The 23,424-nt window shown below is 36.9% G+C and overlaps 1 protein-coding gene across 2 annotated transcripts in view; it reads left to right on the top strand.

Moving 5' to 3' along the window:
* The window catches only part of ece2b (endothelin converting enzyme 2b), a 48,982-nt gene that overhangs the window by 22,384 nt on the left and 3,174 nt on the right, over nucleotides 1–23,424 (top strand). For both annotated transcript variants that reach the window (XM_079481196.1, XM_079481197.1), the window contains 17 exons: nucleotides 531–617; nucleotides 1,536–1,680; nucleotides 4,054–4,269; nucleotides 11,545–11,669; nucleotides 13,142–13,288; nucleotides 13,395–13,457; nucleotides 15,455–15,643; nucleotides 18,733–18,875; nucleotides 19,114–19,228; nucleotides 19,724–19,834; nucleotides 19,979–20,077; nucleotides 20,228–20,305; nucleotides 20,656–20,759; nucleotides 20,891–21,001; nucleotides 21,111–21,178; nucleotides 21,864–22,054; nucleotides 23,325–23,420. In XM_079481196.1, the coding sequence (XP_079337322.1) occupies nucleotides 531–617; nucleotides 1,536–1,680; nucleotides 4,054–4,269; nucleotides 11,545–11,669; nucleotides 13,142–13,288; nucleotides 13,395–13,457; nucleotides 15,455–15,643; nucleotides 18,733–18,875; nucleotides 19,114–19,228; nucleotides 19,724–19,834; nucleotides 19,979–20,077; nucleotides 20,228–20,305; nucleotides 20,656–20,759; nucleotides 20,891–21,001; nucleotides 21,111–21,178; nucleotides 21,864–22,054; nucleotides 23,325–23,420 (2,088 nt within the window). The remainder of the gene's footprint in view (nucleotides 1–530; nucleotides 618–1,535; nucleotides 1,681–4,053; nucleotides 4,270–11,544; nucleotides 11,670–13,141; nucleotides 13,289–13,394; nucleotides 13,458–15,454; nucleotides 15,644–18,732; nucleotides 18,876–19,113; nucleotides 19,229–19,723; nucleotides 19,835–19,978; nucleotides 20,078–20,227; nucleotides 20,306–20,655; nucleotides 20,760–20,890; nucleotides 21,002–21,110; nucleotides 21,179–21,863; nucleotides 22,055–23,324; nucleotides 23,421–23,424) is intronic.

The following is a 23,424-nucleotide window of genomic DNA, read 5'->3' as shown; positions in this document are numbered from 1 at the left end:
GTCTGAGGTATCATTGATATGTTATGCATCTGTTCGTGAATAGGCATCTGTGCTGTTTGTGGTTGTAGAGCCGTTTGAAAATCCATCTCTGGCACAAACACATGCGGCTGTATACCTATCTTGCGTAACCCCATTTACTTACGCAATGTAACATAAATCCAAGTAAAACTGAATGTTTAATGAGAAAAGATTTTAGGTGAGATTGTCCCCATCGGGTATTGATTGAATTGTAAATGTGGTCTTTATGTGATGAGGGCTGGAATGAAGCACAATGCACTTTTGAGCTGGTTTGACTTAAAGGGGTTTAGGGTGGGGGGAAATGTCATTCACAAACTGCTTTTGAGGTGGATGGAAATGCTAATGTATATCCTTCTCCTTAAGGACCTATTCGGGTCTTCCATCCACAGAAAGATCAAATATTTCTGTTCTGTTATCAGACAAATTTGTTTGTACTTGTTGTGAATATGCCTTTGGTGGTGACAATGTAACATTTACAAATTAGTCATGCCTCTCTTTCTCTTGGGTTTCAGATGTCTAACTACAAGCGTGCAACGTTTGAAGAAGAGGATGGGACAGACATCCCCTCTGATGGAGCCATCTCTCCTGACAGTGTGGAGGTGGGTTGGGGTCAGCATGGGTACCTTACCTTAAATCAATGTAGACACTATTTAAATATACGAATGTGAAATGCAACAATATTAGTGACTCATTTTAAAGAGAGGGTAACAAAGGCAGTGTTACTTTGTTCAAAACATATAAGTTGACATGAATAAGGACAGAACAACCAGTGAGAGAATACTGGACAGAGAGTTACCTGACAGATTGGACTTTGTTATGTGCTCTGTGAAGTGCAGTCGATCATTACACAGTAATTATTAGCCGACGTGGATTGCACTATTGTTAATTATGCTTGCGATAAAGGGAAGTTCCATTAAATCACTGGGCTGGTTGGTTAGAGATGTTTTGTTGCAAGGTTGAGTTGATAATTTTTCAACCCGGTTGAGGTATTCACGAAGAATAAGATCAGTGAAGTCAGTGTGGAATCGGCAGGATGTAACGATGGATGCAGATTGTGTCTCGATGATAGGTGCATATTGAGAGGAAGAGGGGGCTCAGCACTGAACCTTGAGGTACCCAAAAAAATACATGAAGCTAACAAACCTTTCTGTTCTTAACAAACTGCTTACTTCATTTCTGAAATAATCAGTGGACAGTACAGTCTACTACAGTACAGTATTCAGTTATGATGTCCAGATTTTAAGAAATGTACAGTTTGGCTTGTTTTATGTATTTTTGCTTCTGTCTTTTGTATTGATATATTTTTTAATCTGAGTGGTAGCAATAAGGCATATTCAGCCGCTGACATACTCATCTTAGAATGTACATTGGTTATTATATGGCCAGTTTGCATAAGTCAAAGTATGCTATTTTTGGTTGCGTTGCCTTTGTTAGTAATCATAGCATGTTTAGACGTTAACCAACTAATAATGATGAATCCTGAAATAGAGCTAAAGTTCATGATAATTGTTTTATAGGTGGGCTTCCGCAAAGGTGGTGTTCAGCTGTTTGGTCCACTGGGCAGGAGGACTCAGCTGGAGGTGGTGTTGGCTGGTCTACTACTTGCTTCGATCTTAGCTTTGTTTGGTTGTGCTATCACACTGGGCATCCGCTATAACAGAGGTAACAGGCACAGCAAAAAAAAAATTATATACAAGCTACTGCTAATTTTGTCATTTATATGGAATTGATATGCATAAAATGGATTGTGTTTACTTTTTACTTTTTTTTATAAATGTCTCTGACCATACACAACAGAATCACTATTTATCCAAATTGATATTGTATTTTACATTTAGTTTTTATTGTTTGGTTTTCAAATAAAAAAAAATCTATAAATCTTTAGTAGCAGATACATTTACTTGATAAAATTATTAGTTATATTTAAATAATATCTTGAAATTGTTTTCTTTTTCTAACCTCATTGGTAATAGTTTCAGTCTCATTTTATACTTTAAACGAAAATATTTGCACATGGAGTAAAACAAGCCTTTAAAATATGTAAACAAACCTTGATCCATAGTTATTATAGTTTTGATTTTAGTTTTATTTAATTTAAAATAAATTCATGTTGTAAATTAGCTTTTATTTTTGGAATTGCAGTTCTTTATTTTAAATTAAATTTTGCTGTATGCTTTTGTCATTTGATAAATTATTTGTTGGTTTGTTTATGTTGATTCATAAGATTAATACATTTTTATTTAAGTTTTAGTTTAGATTTTATTTAATTTTTCATTTAGGTTAAGTTTTTTCAAAAACATTTAGTTCAATATTTTATTTGATTTCAATGAACAAAAACCTTTTGAAATAATTATTTTAGTAAACTAAAATAACCTTGTCTTGATCTCATTATCGCTTATCTTGTACTTTATACTTTATATTTAAGATAAATTATTAAGAGCGCTGTTGTCTGTACAAATTTATAGATGCCAGTGCTTGGCCATACACTGAAGGCAAGTGGTCCCATCATATACGCTTATTATGTTCCTTTCTTAATCTAGTGAGAAATATCTAATTTACTAAACATCACCGCTTTCACAAATAAATTTTTTTGTTGTATACATTCTCGTGAGTGTTTACATTTCTCCGTGAGCACCGTGCAACAACAGTTGGCTGGTCAGATCACAGACACAGAACAACAACACCCTGACTCCGTTATAAGACTATAATAAAGCAAAACTCACTCGTGAAATGCCAAAATTCAAACAACACATTACATGCCCCACCAGAGACAACAATATTTTCTACCACAATAAAGGACGCATGTCGCTCTGTCCCCAGAGCAGCTTTGGGACTCCCTGACCACTGCCTGGTTCATGTTCTCCCAACATAAAGACAAAAACTTAAATCTGCTAAGCCAGTAGTAAGGAGTGTTAAGAGATGTGTTCTTTGGCAAATTGTAACCTCTTCAGCACATGTTGTTTTTTCAACAATGGGACTTTGTGGGAGCTTCTTGCCGATAGCTTGGCTTCACGTCTTCTAACTGTTACAGTACTTACAGGTTACATCAGATTTCATTTGCCATTTTGGCTATTACTCTATCTTTTCGAATGGTAGCTTTTAGTTTTCTTCCACCTCGTTCTGGTTTTCGTTTCCATTTTAAAGCATTTGATATAATTTTAGCTGAGCGGCCTATCATTTTCTGCACTTCTTTATATGTTTTTCCTTTTCTAATACATTTTTTGATCAAAGTACGCTGTTCGTCTGAACTATGTTTGGAACGACCCATTTTACTCAGATTTTCAGAGAGAAAGACATTTGCTGCCTTCGTCTTTAAGTAAGGGCCACTTGTTTGACACTTCTACAAGTATAGAAATATAATTTCTAACAAAAACTGATGTGGTGACTGATCTGGTTATACTCATATTTAATATACATGTGTTGTTGATATAACATTCAGCCATCAACATTACTCTGCATAGATGGCATATGACACAGTACACTTTGTATATAGCACATCTGTAGATACAATATATTCATTGTTGTCCTTTTGTCTAATATTGTCCTTTTTGTCAAAAACGTATTGTCTCTCACATATTTATTTTTACGCCTTGTCACTTTTTTAAACCTGTATGTGCACTGGTAGCTTCTGTCACAAAGACAAATTCCTTGTGTGTTCATGCACACTTGGCAATAAAGCTCTTTCTGATTCTGATTCTAATACTAAACAATACAAAAATAATCAGTAATATTATATCACTACTTTTCACAATCCAATCAAATCCTCTCAGATTAAAATAAATTTAAATGATGGCATCAATTGTTTTGCTGCTTACTCGTTCATTTAGACACAGAGATTTCATAAGTAACATTTATGCATTTGGCAAACGCTTTTATCCACAGCAATTTAAATTGCATGATACTGTACATTTAGTTTTTTTTAGTATATGCAATCCCTGGGTCTTTGCGTTGCTAGCGCCATGCTCTACGCACTGAGCTACAGAAATGCTGTTAAATGCATCGCAAACTTTATATCAATCTGTTTTTAACCCACAGATCCGGCTCATAGTATTTGCCTCACAGAGGCCTGCGTGACCGTGGCCAGTAAGATCGTGGAAGCTTTGGACCGCTCCATCGACCCATGTCAGGATTTTTACCAATACGCCTGCGGGGGCTGGGTCCGCAAAAACCCCCTGCCAGATGGCCGGTCCCGCTGGAGCACATTTAACAGCATCTGGGACCAGAACCAGGCTATTCTCAAACACCTGCTGGGTAAGAGCCGGAAAACACACACACACACACACACACGCGCGCGCGCTCATCCTTTTTGCAGGATGGGATTCACTGAGTCAATCTGACTCACACAACTCTATATGTTTAGCAGAGAGGCTGAATGATTTGGTGGATTCTCCAGTTGAAATCTGCAGCATTCATGTTTTTTGGAGGGCCTTACACTTCAGTTCTCTGTACCGGGGTTGTTTTCGAAGCTCTGCTCAGCGAAAACTTTTATAGATTTCCGCTTTGAGCTACCTAATTACTTGTTTTCACTGTGTGCATTCAGCCCTGTATATCTGTGGGATAGGGGTCCGATGGCTTTCTTCACCTGTTTTGTGTTTCTTTAACCTTTAATCCCTTCATTGTTTGAACTTGCTTAGATTTTTGCACCGCTTATAAAGCTTGCTTTTATAAATTACAATTTCTTTAAAATAAATGTTCAAATTTTTGTTAAGCCCTATCGACTTCTGAATCTAGCTGGGACCCATGATGTAATTGCAGTTGTAGCCCTTGGACATCTGATGGGTTCATATCAAATAACCAGGTTGCCTGGTTAACTACAATTGTACTTGCTTGTTGTACCCATTTCTTGGGTTACTAATTGCTTGCTGGAGTGTTTTGGATGAATTGCAAGGCCGTAGTTTGGTGGTTTTAATAGCATTGTTAGATTGTTGCTAGAGTGTTACGGATGGTTGCTAAGTGGTTACGTACTAGCTTTTCTGCACGATTGTAGGTATCATACACAGCACAAATGATACAGGAAGTTTTGTTCACATTCCTGAACCCAAGCATGGGCAATTGTTATATCAAACCCAAGAAATGAATGAGAATTTAAAGGGACAGTTCACATAAAAATAATAATTCCGTCATAATTTTTTCATCCTCGTGTCAAAAGAAGATATTTTGAGAAAAGTCTGGTTTTGTGTTTATATAACGGAAGTCAATGGGGGTCAAGTTTTTTTTGGTTACCAACATCCTTCAAAATATCTTGTTTAGTGTTCTGCATAATAAAGAAAATCACACAGGTTTGGAATGTCATGAGGGTGAATAAATGATGACAAAATTGTAACCTTTGAATAAAAAAGTATCATTCGCTCTCTATGTATTTCTATGGTCGTTGTTACAAAATCATTATTCATTCCAAGGCCCCCTTGCAAGCGCTAATATCCTCCTTAGGAAATGCCGTTCATTTAGGTTTTTAATAATTCTTCTCTGAAATGATTGGCATGTTTGGCCCGAGCTCTTCATTTAATAACCCATGGTACACGCTTAAAACATTTATTTAAAGAACCTTTGACTGAATGGTCCTTCATGGAACAAAAATTGGTTCCTCTATGGCATCACTGTAAAGAACCTTTTAAGCACCTTTATTTTTAATAGTGTAATGCGACGGCTTTGATCACAAATTTTCTCTCTCTCTGTTTCTCTCGCTCTCTGTGATGTTAAACGTATGCACTCTCACACTGAAGCTCCTGCAGGCGTTCTGCCCCAGTGACACTCAGTCAAATTGACTCTGCGTGCTGCATCTCCCCCGCAGCCAGCGCCAGCGCCAGCCAATTGTCAGGCCCCTTTCTCTCGCCCCTTTCCCTTTCGACGCTCTGCACATTAAATAACTCTCAACTTACGTGAACGTGTATTTGATCTCATGTTGCTGATATATGATAGGCCTTTTGTGGATTGCGGTTTTATTGGCTCATGAATTTGTTCAGATAATGAAGTGTGTGTGTGCGTGCGTGTTCGGGAGAGACAGTAAACTGCTCATTGGATGTGCAGCATGCTTAGGTGAACACAACGCCTCAGCGAACAGCAAACGAATGGTTTTTCCCATAGTGTGTCACACAACCTGCACAACCCCCACTTAAAGATAGAGGAAAGATCTTCACTTCTGAACAGGGTCATGTGCTGATCTCATGCAACCTCCCTCACCTGTACTTTCCTATCTGTACTTCACTTTCCTTACAATAAGGAAAAAGCCAAATAATAAAAAAAAATGGTTTCTCGGCATCTACAATCACTACAACTCTCTTTTCTACAACTCCCCTCAATCCCCCAATTCCATTTTGGTTTGAAATAACCAATTTAACTCCCCACACACAACTGACACAAAATCTTGCAAACCATTTTGTAAGTCTTGTATATGCGTCAGAAAAGTGATGCGCAATAGGTTGAAAAACCTTTGTGTTGAGCTTCTTTTGTGTTCAGAGCTTTTCAAGGTTACAGCAGGTTTTAAGCGTGCTAAATTATTTCATAACAAATGTGAGGGAGGATATGGTGTTGTGCTTCAGGGCTTCTGTTTTGAATACATTTTAATTCATCTGAATTAATGACGGTTTTAATAATAAGGTGTGCATATGAATGAATAGTGCTGCTTTAAAATAAAAAACAGTAAAAATAAGTCATTATACATTTTAAGTGTTAGTTAACCACCATTCTTGTTTTCCGCAGTGCTGAAAACCATCCGCTGTCTTTTAAAAAGATGAATGTGTATTGTATTAATGCGTTTCCTGTTAAAAATGGGGTTGGGGTGTTAAAATGTTCATCAGATTTGTTACTCACTGTAGGTGTTACTCTCTGCCAAAATATTGTATGTATATGAATACATTTATGAGACCAAGATTAGTCATCAAAGTTTTCCGGTTTGTGAAGAGCATGAAATCTACGTTTTGTCCACTTTAAGTTCTTACATGACCGCAAAGCTAAGAGACACGGAGTACCAAACGTTTGCAAAACTTCATTTCTTGTTAAAGGGGAAGTTCACCCAAAAATCTACTTCGTGTGAATTTTTATTCACCCACATGGGTGAGAGAACTTCCAGCGTCTTCGTAGCACAAATGAAGATATTTAGATGACATCCGAGAGATTTCCAGGCCTCCTCATAGACATCATGGTTACAGTTTAATGTTGAATTTTAACTAGTTTTAAATTAAAGCACTTTTTATGACTTGACTAATTTTGTAAATTGGTCAGATGTGTTTTCTCCATATGAATTCACAGCTCAGTGCCTTTGAAAAATCTTTGTATTCCTCTTGTTTGCTCACGCCCCAAATATTTTCAAGAATATGAATGAACACAAAAGATCCAAATGTGGCCGCTTATAGGTCCAGTCAGTTATATCTAGCGGCAAGGTTGCGAATTGCAACCAACCAACCACCCACCCACTCCACCCCTCTCTTGAAACACTACGACGGCTGACAGAACAGGGCGAATTATGTACGGGGACCCGCGGTGTATGTAGATAGAAATAGCTCATTTTAAGGTCACAAAAACATAACGCTTCATTGTGTAAGCTCTTTATAAACATGTTTATTATATTGCGTTTCTATCAATAGATCATCCCAAAAATGACACACTGGACCTTTAAACGGTCGTTTGAATAATTCAGTGTATGGAAATGGTGAGTTGAAAAGTCAGACTAAGAATGTTAAAGAGAAGTTTTAAGCAATGTAACGGCAGATGGTGCTTCTGTATGTGTGTGGCTCACATAAAGAAATGTAAATCTAAATGCACTGTGTGCTTTGCACTGACCCACAGACGCTCTGAAAAAGACAAATGAGCACTTGTGCCCGCACACCCGGTCGATTGTCACCTTTTGTCCGGCAAAGACAAACAAACACGAGCAAATGCTGCACATGGAGCGAGTCCATTCCTCTCTCTCGTGTGTCCTTTCCTCAGACCCGCTGACCGGTAATTGGGTTGCTGCTCTGCCTCTGAGAATTTATTGTCTGAATATTTCTGCCTTCTGTGTTAATGTAATCACCCTCTTAGGAGAGGACGACACTATGAAGGAGGAACAAAATCAGTGCGGGAAAATGTTGTCTTGGGATTTGCAGCTTGCGGCACAGTTGTTTACACGGATGATCGTTGTGTAGATTATTAATAATGCTGCATCGCAGACACATAAGTAAATTATTCCTTCCTTCGAAGTGTGAATTTGTCATTGCCATGACAACAAATAAGAGCACCAATTGTAGTGATGCTTTCGGCCTGGATAAGTGTAATTGTGTGTTCTAGAGGGGGTGTTTGCCTGTATATCTGTATGTGTGTGCATTTATTTGCTCAAACCTCAACCTGTATTCCCTGTGAAGATATTTGAAGGTAAAATATGTTTCTTCAAAGACAGCGGTGACAAGTAAAAACAGAATTGTAAAGAGTTGATTCCAGTGAAACTTGCTGCCATTATTCTTGACATGTTGCTGTGTAGTTGCAAGGTGTCCTGGCTGGTTGTTAGGGCACTGGCATGTGTTTTCTCGGACGTTTATGGATGTTTCTCTTAAAATTGGTCAGGAGAAATAAAACCATAAACAATTGAGACTATTGTTCAAATTGATAAGGAGTATGAAGGTGTAAAATGATTGTAGATTGTAGAGGTACAATCATCTAGATTTCGCTAAATTTGATGAGAAATGTTTGAGTTTATATTGAGATCTTTAATAATAGATTTGTGATTGCAGACTTGACAAATCGGAGCTCAGTTTGATCAGATCAGAAGCAAACATTTCAAACAAACATTGAATTTGTTTGATGTTGAGAATAAATCATTGAGATGCTGAAGAGATCTCACCTGAGATTTTCTTATAGAAAGTTTGTTGGCCTATCATTTGGATGTTAAAAAGGTAGTTCAACCCCATATATAATAATGAAAAAACAAACATGTTACCCCTTATTATCTCAATTATTTCCCTAGATATGAATGGGAATAAATTGAGAGAGCTCAAACTGAGCTCATATGTGCCAAGTCTGCAATTAAAAGTCAATGTTATTGATGATCTTAATATAAACTCAAACATTTCTCATCAAATATAAAGAATGTCTTCCACACAACAAAAAAAAACTCGAAAGTACCATAAAACTAATGTGTTAATTAGATTTCTCCTCAAATTTGCCCACATCCAGATTTGTATCTATTTTTTGACCAATTTTAAGAGTAACATCTGAGACTTAACTGCAGTTTATAGTTGTGCGTCGTGTGTACATGGAACATACGGCGTAGCCTACGCAGAGACGAGTACACTATGCAGTAGCCTGACGTGCACCTTCCAAAAATGTAACAGCAGGTCATTGCGACGCGGAACGCATGCACTGTGATTGGTTCGGTTGAACTCCCTTCAGGTCAAAAGTATAAACGAAATCATGCGCGTTGCGGTCCGACGCAGAATAAATAAAAAGCCTTAAGTGGGAACCAAAATAAAAAACATAGTTGAGAGGTCCTTCAAATCTTCTGAGCTTTAAAAGAGCAACCTCTGAGCAATAGCATTTTCATCTTAGACTCTCATGCCATTGGTTGATTTAGAGGCTGACAGGTCAGACTGCTCAAACTAACAAACAGAACAGTGCCAGAGAGTCGCCATGTTTACACTGTTCACCTACTAATGGTTATGTGTATTACAATGCACTTCACATTAAAGCTCCTGTCAGACAAGAAACAATGTAAAACACGCAGGTCGCATACTGTATGTTTGGCTTGTTTGCATTTCTATTCCGTTTTGCACTCAGAGTTGCCAGTCACCTGTTTCAGACACGTCCACTTAACTGCACTGTTTCTCGTACGAAGTTAGAATGACAGCGGCAATGTTTTTCCCAATATTCACCGCTGGCTGCTATGGCACACGCTGTTTTGACTGCGACTGATGGCGGAGGTGATTGAAGATGAAAGCCACCCCTGCTCATTTGGCCCGCTAACAGCGGCTGAGTTTCGTTACGTTTTGTCACAGGGACAGCTGCCATGGAGATGACATTAAAAAGATGGATGACATGAGCCTTTTTTCACTGTCTCTGCGTTGCATCTGCGAGCGTCCCATCATTCCATGCGGTGAGGCTAGATCCAATCAGAGGGCACCGTATTGTCAGCTTGTCAGAGAGCTGGAGAAAATCAGTGGGCCGTTCCAGGGCACTGTGCGTTGACCCGTTGCGAGTTGTTTTCCCCGCTGTCATGTTTGTTTATCGAAACGATGTTGCTCCACGCATCCTAGCTGCGTGGGGTTTTTATTTCTTATCTCTTATTTTTCTTGTCTTTGGTTTACCCATGTGATGTCTCTCCTAAATTGTTTATTTTTAGTGCATGATTTTCCATAATCAAATAAGTGCCATTTTCAGGATTGTCACATCCATATTTCTCAAGAATGGACACATGAAAAATTTAATAACGTAACTATTTAATGTTCCATGTAGAGGTATCACTTCTGTATTTTTGGGTATTTTTGCTTTTGTTTTGTGCATTTTAATTCACATACATCTCTCAAAAAAGGTGTCCTTTTTTGTCACATCCATATCGTATTTCTATTTCCCTTTTTAAAAAAGGAAACCTTGTGCATAGACCGATACTTTTCTGATGGTTAGATTCCATCATCAACGGTTTAGTAAAATATAAATAGATGGTTCCGTATACTGGTAACAAATACATTCACTGAGCAGATATGTCACATCCATTACTTAAAATGTCAAATCCATAAATCTGGAACTGAACTTTTGCATTCCATTTAAAATGTGTAGATGAAACCTGTTTTTTTACAGATTTTGTTTTCTAAATAAGTCTCAAAATGTACACAATGCAAAATAAAAACAAAACAATCTATTTCAATTACGATTAACCTTAGCAATTTCGATTGCCCAGTTGAAGTAAAACATTTAGATATCAAACTGTATGGTCGTTTAGCCTGCTTATTGACATATGAATATATATATATATATATATATATATATTAAATATATTTATGAGCACCATTTTGTGTATATATGCACATAGAACCATGTTTTTTTTCAGATTTATTTCAATTTGTATTACCATAGTTGAACTACATGATGGTTAAACTGTTGTAACTATAATAAAACGGGTTAATTTGTGGTCCCTGTGCTTTTAATGCATATACTTTAGTTAAACTATGCTTATTATAGTAAAAAGTAGTTTTATTAAGATATCAGCAGAACACGCAACACTGAAAATATACGCACAGGAATTGATAAGAGGAATAACAATTTAAATCTCGAGTATCTGATTCATATTCCTTTTGTTTCAGATCCAATTCGTAGCCTTTCGATTCCGATTCCAAATTGAAATTGATTTTCGATTCCCAACCCTAGTTGTCACATAATAATATGCTTATTCATAAAGAACAACTAGATTTTGAAAAAATGTCTTATAGAACCTTATTATTCCGTTTTTGTGATTTGTGAATTCCGTAATTGTGATTTTTGTAAACTGACTTTTTATTCATTTTAGGTAAACGAAATGTTTCACAGCGCAACTCAAAAATGTTCTTCCCATGTTTTCCACAGAGAACGGCACATTTAATTCAAGTAGTGAGGCAGAGAGGAAAACGCAATCATACTACCTTTCCTGTCTGAATGAACAGCGAATAGAAGAGCTCGGAGCCCAACCGCTCATCGAATTGATTGCAAAGGTGAGTGTATTGCAGCGCCCCCTCTGGTGTGGAGGATTGGTAGTATTGTGGTTGGTTGTTTTAAAGCCAAAATTCTTATTAAAAAAAATAAATAAATTGTATTGTACTTGCAAACGAAATGTTGGAAACACATCAAGGTAAGAGGGAATTGTAAAAATGAAGTGTTATTGTGTTTAGAAAATGCCTATAGGAACACAAAAAAGGTGGATGTCACAGCTAGTCACTGTGAAAGTCGACATTTATCCATTTATTAATGAGGCACAATATGTGGGATGACCTTGGAATTCATTTGAAGTCTTTGGAAGTTGTATTGATTGGTCTGTCATGCGTCCCCTAAGAAAGATCTCATTGCCTTTATTGGAAGAACAACTTCATCGTCTGAAAATCAGTATGCCCTGAAATAATGAAGGTGTAGACACTGTTATGCACTCGCGTCTGTCTGAATCAGCCATTTTAAATAAGACATCTCTAAAACTATCCCTCGACACAGACTCTGGAAAATGAATCCATCTCGCAGACACAAAGCAGCCATGTCAAACAGCACTTCATCTTGCTAATTAAAAGCCCTCCCCGCACACACAGCTGTCCGCTGGAGGGTTTAAAAGAAATATGAGGATATAAATTGAGGTAGAAAAGAAATCCTGACTCGAGTCACGATCTTCCGTTTCAGCAGACTTGTGACAAGTCTGTTCCCTTCTCCTCATCTTTTGCTCTTTCTCGCATCTCTTGTCATTGATATAGTGATCGAGCGAATAGCGTTAAATGCATCAAAGTGTCGAGAGAGCCGAGAATAGTTTTATTCTCAGAGGTGAGATGGATTTAATTGACTTTGATATTAGATGTCAACTCAGACTCAACTTCCCTTTCGCTCCGAGTGCAAGGTGTCACTGCTTCTGGCCTTTTCCACACTTGCTTAGCTTTATGTGTTCAGAAAAAGTTTTAAGACTATTTGTAGCCATTCTACACACCTGATATTAACCGTCTCAGGTAATCTGATCGCACGTGGTCAGGTAGGACCATCATCATCATCAAAGTTTTAAACGGCAATACATTTTTTATTACTTTATATGTTGTCGGTGGTGATGGTCAAGTGGGCAGTAAATATGTAATCCAAAAGGTGACCTGAGTTTGATTCCAGTCTCATGATCCTTTGCCGGTCCCATTCTCCTCTTACCACCCTGTATTATTTTATATAGTAAAGTAGTTTTTCATTGTTTTTCTGACAAATGTGACATGGTTTTTAGGAAGTTAGGAAACGTATTATACACGTATAGTGTTGCATTGTAATTCCTGTAGTTTATTCTATAGAGTATTGCTTTAGCATTGCAAAGGTTATAGGTTGTCCAATACTCTGATGTTATTACCTGGTGTAAATGACCAGGCTCAGTACTAAGAATCCAGATCAAGAACCTCAATCATGTTGCTGGAAAGTGATTCAATTTATTTTCGTGTGCCCGTGTGTGTGTGCGCAGACTGGGGGCTGGAATATCACAGAAGCCTGGGATAAAGATAACTTTATGGATGTTTTAAAGACAGTTTCTGGACCGTACAGAGCTCAACCCTTCTTCACTGTGGGTGTCAGCGTGGACCCAAAAAACTCCAACAGCAATGTCATTCAGGTACATAGTTTAATGTTGAAGATATTTCCTTTTAAATTATATATAATATAGTTACCACTTGCATGACTATATTTACCACTGATGTATGTTTACCTGTGTTTCTCAGGTTGACCAATCAGGGCTTTTCCTGCCATCTCGAGATTATTACCTCAATAAAACAAATGAGAAGGTAAGATCTGGCAATAGAGTTCTATGTGTTCTAAATACTGAAATACTGCCCATCTGGAAGCGTTCAGGTTGAAAGAATGTAGGGAGGTGGTTTGAAAATCATAAAATTTGTGACGAAACATCATTCCAGCCTGGTAGTCAACACTCTGTAGCACATGCCTGCCAAATGTCCACGTGAATGTTAAGATTACCTCTCAAAAAGAAGAAAAACAAGATGCGTGAACGGACTGAACATCCGTTGCAGTATTTCAATCACTAAAAACAGAAAAGTTCCACTTTTCATTTTAAAGGGATAGTTCGCCCAAAAATTTCTGTCATCTGTCATTGTTTACTAGCCCTCAGGTTCTTTCAGACCTGTATAAATTGCTTTATGTATAACGCAAAAGAAGATATCTAAAAGAATATGGGAAACGAAACAATTCTGGGGCACCATTGACTACCATAGTAGATTTTTCCTGTTATGGTAGTCAATAGTGACCCAGAACTGTTTGGTTGAGATTAAGATTAACTTTATTGTCCATTCTGTTTGCCCAAAACCGGAAAATGTGCTTTGACACTGCATAAGAACATAGACATAAACCATACTAACACCACTAACACAAAATGAGACTAAATCAAACAGCTAAATTAATATAAATAAATAAAAAACATTCATACATACATAAAATCTAAACGATCCTTTAGAAGAAGATTAAAATAGTGAAGAAAATCTCTCACATCACATCACTTCAAGAAATTATATGGTTACAAACATTCTTCCAAATATATTTTCGTGCGTTCAGCAAAACAACGAAATGCATACAGGTTTGAAACAATGATGACAGAATAGATTTTTGGGTGAATTATCTTTTCCTTTACACTGACGCCAGGATGAAAGTATGTATTTTGGAACATTCTTTATATTTATGGGACAATAATGCTGCCGTTTGGGTTGTTACAACAATGATTAAATGTTAAACCTTTACTCATTGGGTTCCCCTGTGTTGGAATGAACAGCCAGCCTCCACTCGACCTGCAGGATCATTCGCAATTTACAAAAAACAACTCGAAACAAACCTGATCTTCATTTATTTGACTAACCAATAACTGACTGTTTTATGTCTAATAAAAAATGTTTTTCATGTTGGTCATTCTCTACCTTGCTTGCTTCAGCTCCTCCTTATAACATGGCTTCTTATACTATAATATAGCGTGTTGACAAAATGTTATATGCACTCCTACATGTAAGTCACTTTGGATAAAAGCATCTGCCAAATGAATAAATGTAAATGAATATGAAGACAACATGCACGTCTCAACTTTTCAGGATTATCTTTCTGTGCTGGGATTCTGTTTAAGTACAACTCTGGCAAAACCTGGTAAAAATAACAAGGTGGCTGCTAAAGAAAGCCTTATATTTCTATATGCCTGTGTTGTCACTACGAATGGGGATTATTAAAAGAAAAGTCCTGTTCGCAAAAGCTGACAAAATAAACTTCTAATAATTGTGCTTTTAAAATTTAAAATACTGTATTTGGAGCAAATGCTGATCTTCTTATCTGCAGGGGCATATATATTTTTTTGCACTTTCTAGAATGATAATGCAAATGCCCCGTCCTCCAATACCTTTCTGTTATAAATGCCACTTTATCAAATGCTTTAGATGATAAGGTAGCCCAGACAGGCAAAAATGAAAGCATGATGACTGTGTGCGTCTCAGTCATTCACCTTCAGATCTTCACTTGAATAGATATGACCTTACTCCAGAATACAAGTATTTGTTCATTTTCTTTTGAATCGGTCTCGTTTTCGTAGAGAAAGTGGAAACACGTCTTTATATTTAGATGGAAAGGGTCTTTACTGCTTCTATTCATGGTGCATGCGGTTCTGACCTACGCAAACAACTACAGGGTGTTTTAAAATGAGGAGTTCTTCAGTGTGAAACTGCAGGAAATGTTTCTTTGCATGTTTCTGTTGTGTTATGGGTTAATGTCATGGTGTAAATGTCACTGTGTTTAGGTGATGAAGGCCTATCTGGACTATATGGTGGAGTTGGCTTTGTTACTGGGAGGAGACAAGAATTCCACTCGGGGTCAAATGCAGCAGATTTTGGACTTCGAGACAGCGCTGGCCAACATCACCGTGCCTCAGGATGAGCGGCGAGATGAGGAGAAGATCTACCACAAGATCTCGATAGCAGAGCTGCAGGTATGCGTGTTGTTATATGAGGGTTTAATGGGAGTCTTCAAGGCTTATGGTAGTAGTGTGTTAAACGGGTGAAAGTGTTTCGGGATAATTCAATTTTTATCTTTAAATCAGTTTTATGAGTGAGGGTTTCAGCACGTATTGCTTGTTAAATGTCTTAGCGTTGAACGTGTTTGTGTGAGATAAGAGGAGAACGAGTCTATGAATAATGCAATATTCAGTATAGCCACTGTGTGTGTGTGACAAGAATATAGAATTGTTCTTTCTTTCTTTCTTTCTTTCTTTCTTTCTTTCTTTCTTTCAGTATCCAGCAGGACATTTTCTGCTTGTTTCTCTTTGAATCTAATATTCTCTCATGTGTCATCTGGCTTTAATTATTAAGAAATGTTTTCTTTCTGCACCTGCATTCAGGAGACTTTAGCTTTTTGAAGGCTCCTGTGATTTCCGTGGCAACAGTTGCTGAGCAACAGTATAGTGAGGTAGAGGGGGTGGAGGGATGGGCTTAGCGGTTCATCACTTATGATGCCTGATATCAGATGTCTGCTCTCTTTTAAAGGTCATTATGTGCTATAGCAGTTTAATATGATATGTTTTATAAATATGAGGCTTTATGTTAAATTGATTTGTATTTACATTTATAAGTGAAGCTTATTATGCAGAGGCTATATGTAATTGTAGGCCTTTTGCTGTATACAGTGCATTCAAACATACAGTAGCAGCCTGACTGACACCATGTCAACACGCCACATGACAACTTGTTTGTTCTTAAAGGGTTTGTTGCGCTACGCCACATTCACAAAATTCCAAATTTTAATGGGCTATTATGTCTTTTGTCGTGTCACGTGTAGACACAGTGTTATGTACCCAAACATATATTTAGAACAAATCCTGCACTTCCTTGGTATTCAATCAATAGTTGAATTTGGTCATCATTTATAATTTTATTATTTCTATCTGTCAATATACTGCAACAGTCCCATTCATTTTACCCCATAAAAATGGGTTGCCAGACGCCAGGGTTGCCAGATCGGTGTTACAACGCATGCCCATGGCCACCTCGATACCAAAAGTCTCTACTATACGTAAAATACATATTTTACAGACCTAGTTATGCATTACAGATTAGTGTCAAAAACACTATTACACACAGTTTATTCTTTAAAATCACTTTGTAGAAGTGGTCATAAACACAGTCGGTTTACATAAATACTTCCATTATACCTTAAAAATGACCAGCAAAAATCTTTTCACCTTCAACCAGCAGAATAAAACAGAGTTTAAAATTAGCCCAACTTGGCAACCCTGGACAAACCTGCCCTAAGCTTGAAACTAGCTTTTGTCTTTACGTATTTTTCAAAGTGATGTGAGTTATCATTGGTTTGGTTCATATTGAAGATCTCATGACTAAAATGAAAATTACCCCGGAAAGAGGCCTTCATAAGTGGGCAGCAACTGTTGAGCTTTATTCTGATTTGTGCAATAGCGGCGAAAAAGTAACATTTGCATTTGCATGTGATTTCACCGATGTCACAGCAGTACACGTTGGCATAAAAAATTTAAGGTGTTTTTTGTGAGAAAGTTGCAGACACTGAAACTTTATTCCACAGTCTTTATCTGGAAGGCTGATGCATTATATTTTCATATCGCAGCCGAAGAGCTCAAAGATGTGACGCCTGAGAGAATTTTTACATTTCATGCTTTTCCACTCTTCACAAAACCTTTTACCCAAACACTTCAGTGTGCAATTTCACTAGCAACAACAAATATTGCAAACCGTTGCCATCGTCTTGCATGTTCATTCAAATTGGAATCTTTAACCATAATTTGAGAACCAGAAATAGACAAGAAAAAATACGTACTCTAAAAACAGTATCTTGTGTTCCCTTGCTTGCAAAAGTTGTGTTGGCAATCAGTTTACCGAGCGCTGAAAACGTTTTGTGTGCATCAGATGGTTCTTAAACACCGCGAGCAACCTCTGAAGTCTGTCAGCCTGAAGTAAAGCTGTTTTTATTGTATCTCAGCTTTATTATCCAAAACATGTGTGAGTCACTAAAATATTTCATATGTTTTTTTAGCGTATCTCCAAAAGTTTTTTCTCTTCAACTTTATTTTTAAAAAAAACAGCTCCACCATGACCTCATAAAACTTTATGATCCATTTTAGTCCGCTAATTTGTTTTCTCCCTACAGGGTAAGACTGAGGGGGCTATGCGAACGAGGGGCTTTTAACTGTCTGTTTATGATGAGGTTTTTGCTGTATGACTCCCAAGGGCACATCGGCTAAAACTGCATCTGGGTTTGAGGAATGCAAACATGAGGGTTTAGGTCTATACTGCTGCTTGTTTTTGTTTAAGTGAGAGCGAATCTGAACATGCATTCGCTCATAGAGTTTGCTATGCCTTCAACCAGGCAAAGAAAAGTGTTTGCATGACCAGAAGAAAGAACAACTCTTTGTATGTATCTTTCATTTGTGACCTTTTTTTCAGACCCTCGCCTCGTATATCTATGTGTAGACCCTTTTTATATGAAATGCTTTAAAAACATCCAAATTGATGCATTTTGCTGCTGCGCAAAGGCAGATGCTGGTTTTATTGCTCTCTTGTGTTTCCTAAAATCCCAGAGGGGTTCTGCATCACTTAAAATCTGTTGTCAGATTTTCGCTCTACAACTATTCTAGTTGTAAGTAAACTTGATGAGCCTTCATTAAATGGATAAATCATGCAGAAATAAAAATCCCCCAAAACATAATTTATTCATCCTCATGTTAATAATAACCTGTATATGACTCTTCTGTGCAACACAAAAGATGATGCTTAGAGAAAAGTCATACGCACTTTTTCGATCCCAGGGGATTGCAGATACCTATGTAAAATGTATAGGATAATGCAATGTAAGTCGCTTTGGATAAAAGCGTCTGCCAAATGCCTAAATGTAAATGTCCTACATGTTTAGAATGACAAAGGTTTTTAAATGATGACAGAATTTTCATTTTGGGGTGAACTGTCCCTATAAACCCAATCTTTTTAATAGTGAATCAGAATGAAACGCATTGATGAGTTTGTTGACATTGACGGTGTGTTGTTTTGGTCACAGGGCTTGGCTCCGGCAGTTGATTGGCTGGATTATTTGAACTCCGCCCTCTCGCCGCTGGAGTTAAATGAGACGGAGCCCGTGGTGGTCTACGCTAAGGAATACCTGCAACAGGTTTCAGAGCTCATCAACAAAACCGAGCGCAGGTACATCTGTCTCTATAGTAACAACCAATCAGAGTTCAGGCAGACTGCGTCCCCTCTGCGTGTTTAGCTTGTGGGTCAGAACATTCCGTTCTATTACGTCTTATTATTTTCTCGAAGGATATTAATACATCTTCGCTCTTACAACTTGTGTAATGCTTGCTCTCTTTATAAATAAATTCATTTAAAATAAAATAAGAAGATCCTCCTTTCTGACACGTTCTCTCCATTTCCATTTCAGTCTTTTAAATAATTACATGATCTGGAATCTGGTGCAGAAAGCAGCATCCAGTCTTGACCAGCGCTTTGAGGATGCTCAGGATAAGCTGCTAGAGAGTCTCTATGGCACCAAGAAGGTATGCGTGTGAATTTAAGGAATAGGAACTCATTTACTCACCCTTGAGTTGTTCCAAATCTGTATACATTTCTTCGTTGTGATGAACAATACAGAGAAAGATATTTGGAAGAATGCTTGTAACCACAGAGTTATTGGCCACCATTGACTACCACAGTAGGAAAAATGACAATGGTAGTCAATAGTGCCCCAGAACTTTTATTTGCTTTCCTACATTCTTCAAAATATCTTCTTTTGCGTTCATCAAAATAAAGAAGTGTATAAAGATTTGGAACAACTTGAGGTCGAGTTAATGATGACAGAATGTTTATTTTTGCGTGAACTGTCCCTTTAAAACTGAAATTTCTGTCACCATATACTCACCCTTTAATGTTGCTCAAAGCAAAAATGATGTTTACAGAATCTGTGTGCATTTAAAACATTTATGACAGCTTCATGACTAGATGTTTCAGGTTGTTGTCTGTTGTTTGTTTTATATAATATGCTTTGTTTTCAGTCTTGTACTCCACGCTGGCAGACATGCATTGGAAACACAGACGACACTCTTGGGTTTGCATTGGGGGCTCTTTTCGTCAAAGCCACCTTTGACAAGCAAAGCAAAGAAATTGTGAGTGATTCACATTTCTAAAAACCTATTAAACCTCTCACATACAAATTGTTGTGTAGTGAATGTATTCACGATGTGAGTTTGCCCCCATGTGGCGGCAGTTAATAATGAGCGCTTAACCTCATCCTGTCTTTCTGAACGCAGGCGGAGGAGATGATCAATGAAATCCGCACAGCTTTCAAAGACGCTTTGGATGACTTGAACTGGATGGATGAGCAGACCCGACAGGCTGCCAAGGACAAGGTTAGAGCGGATGAGAGCGTTACTGACAGCCGCATGACGGGATAAGCAAAACTTTGGGATTTGTTTGGGATTCAAGCCTGCGAAAACCGCTTAACTGTAAACACGTTGCTTGCCAAGAAATGCAGAATAAAGTGTCTTTTCTGACTCTAGGCGGATGCCATCTACGACATGATCGGATTTCCAGACTTCATTCTGGAACCCAAAGAGCTTGATGACGTGTATGATGGGGTGAGGCGACAAATGCATAGTGCTACTTTCTTCTGTTTTATTATTCAGTGCATTTTCGCCTGAGGTCCATTTGTGTCAAAAAAAAGTTTGTATGCCTTTTTTACACTGATCCAGAAAAATATAAAAGTCTAATACACTCTTGACTTGACTGTCAAGTCATGCTTTCAACAGTAGGTATTAATATTGATAGAATGAAACCAGAATAAATCATTTTAATATCATTTAAATCATTTCTGTAATTATTTATTATAATCCATTTATTTGATATTTAACACAGACAATAAATGATTTCATAGATTTGTATTTAAAATGTTTGAGCTTACGCACAGTGTGATGCACTTTGCCTGTAGTACGAGGTCATGGAGGACAACTTCTTCCAGAACACGATCAACTTCTACAACTTCTCGGCGCGAGTGATGGCTGACCAGCTCCGCAAACAACCAAACAAAGATCAGTGAGTTCAACTGTGTGTGTGTGTGTGTATGTGTTATACAGAATATTTAAATATTTTTATATATATATATATATATATATATACTATAAGATGTTTGCCAACACCTGACGACAAAATCTTTTTTTCTGTAGATGGAGTATGACCCCGCCCACAGTGAACGCATACTACATGCCAACCAAGAACGGGATTGTGTTTCCGGCAGGAATCTTACAGGCTCCATTCTACGCCCAAGATCACCCCAAGTGAGCAGTCCCGCCTGAAATAGCTAGCTTGCCAAAAAACGTGTATCTTTTGCTGTATTGTTGGCCAGTGTGTTAAAGCTGATCATTGATGTTTGTGCATGTCTCACAGAGCTCTGAACTTCGGTGGCATTGGTGTGGTCATGGGTCATGAGTTGACACACGCATTTGATGATCAAGGTTAGCACACACACAAACACAGACTAGCAAGATTTGTTTGTGAATTGTTTTTATTGTGAAGATCTTTCTGTACATTTTAAATGGTCTTTTCACTGTTCATTGAATGCACATAATTTTGGACCAGAATAATTATAGTTTTATTTAGAAAAAGGTTATATATATTTATTTTATGTTAATTTCAGTAATTCTTTAGCATGTTTGTAAAATTGTTGCTGTTTATATATTTATTTATTGATATGTTTAGTTTAAAATTATATTAATTGGAAACATGCCCTAGCTTAAACTCAACAAACATTTGAAATGATGCCTCAACAATTAGTTTTTAAAGTGAATAAAATTTCAGCATATTATATAAGAAAATCTATAGAATTTTGTCAATACTTTTTTAAATAACTTATAATAACATTAATATGTGTTATATATAATATAATATAAATATACAATTAAACAGAAGTGTTTATTAAAATTAAAATTATATATAAAATAAAAGTAAAACTGTCTAATTTCAGTAAACATTATGTATTGTATATAAAATAATAGAATATAAATAATGTTTACTTAAATTAGACAGTTTTTGTAAACAATATGTATTATATATCAAATAATATAATCTAAATAATGTTTACTGAAATTCGACAGAAATGTTTTAATAGTTTTAGTAAACTATAATAACCTTCTTTAACAGGAAGAGAGTATGACAAAGACGGAAACCTTCGACCGTGGTGGCAGAACTCATCAGTCGACGCGTTTAAGAACCGCACTGAATGTATGGTGGATCAGTACAATCAGTACACCATCAATGGAGAGCATATTAATGGAAAACAGACACTGGGAGAAAACATAGCTGACAATGGGGGCTTGAAAGCTGCTTACCACGTAAGTTACTTCTGTTTAAAACACAACATGCAGTGTGACATCACCAGTGTTGAGCAAGTTACTCTGAAAAAGTCATTACTTACTATTTAATAATTCAATAGTGTAATTGGATTACTGTACAAATGACTCTCTCCAAGTAGAATTAAATTACTTATTACTAATGACTTTCTATATCCAATATCAACCTTGATTAGTGAAGAGATTCAAGGAAAGACATGAGACGCCATTTTAATTCATTCAAATAAATCATATAAAACTAGAGAAAGCAAAAATATTATTAACTGACCAAAGTATTACAAATGTGAGAATTATACATTAAAGCACAGATTTTAAGGTTAGACTTGTATTACACAAAGTATTTAGTTTAATTACATCCAAAGTAACTGTAATTCAATTTCAGAAACAATTGGAGTAATACCTTTGTGTAGTTTTTTCAAGGGAAACGTAATTTAATTACAGTTACTCAATTACTTTGTTACTAGTTACACACAACACTGGACATCACTCCGGTTAGCCAAAGCATGCGCACCGGATAACTTCATACACTTTGTCTATCATGGTGGGGAACATAAGGTTTGATTTCTGCATATGCACGAATGATGTTAGGTTTGTAATGATTTTCTGATAAGGCCGGCTAAGATCTGCATGTGGAGTATACCCCAGACCTTAATAAAAAACATCTGATCCAGCAAACAGGGATTACTTGAAGGTTACAGGCAGATATACAGTCGTGGGACAAATTAGGAGACCATGTCAAAATCATTTTTTAAATGTTCTATTTAGAGATGTCTGTTTAGGTAAAACCATCATTTTTGTTTCATTCTCTGAACATTATTTCAAAATTTGAATTAAAAATATTGTATCTGTTTGCATTTATTTTTCGAAAATGAAAACTAGAAAAACTGATCAAAATAACAGCAAAAATGCTCTGTATTTTTTCAGACCTCCAATACTGCAAAGGAAACAAGTTCATAGTCACGTTGAAGCAATACAACACTAATATTTCTAGATGTATTTAGGAACAGTTCAAAGCTTATCGTTTATGTGATGACCTGGATTCTTCTCGCAGTTTTCATGTGTCTTGTCATGCTGTCAGTCTTTCACATTAGTGTTGGATGACTTTGTCACTCCAGAGGTTTGGCCACAATACATCTAGAAATGCTGTACTTTGTTTAGAATGGGGATTGGACCCTTCTTTGAAATGCTACATTGTCATTTTGTACATAAAGAGAAGTAAATAATCCATTTGAATGTTTTCTTATTTATACAGGCGTTTAGATCATGGGTGCAAAAGAACGGAGAAGAGAAAAGACTTCCCGCTGTCAATCTGACCAACGACCAACTCTTCTTTGTGGGCTTTGCACAGGTAT

Source organism: Barbatula barbatula (assembly GCF_947034865.1).
Source record: "Barbatula barbatula genome assembly, chromosome: 19".
NCBI lineage: Eukaryota > Metazoa > Chordata > Actinopteri > Cypriniformes > Nemacheilidae > Barbatula > Barbatula barbatula.
The sequence above is the reverse complement of the archived record's forward strand: the minus strand, read 5'-3'. Positions and strand labels throughout refer to the sequence as shown.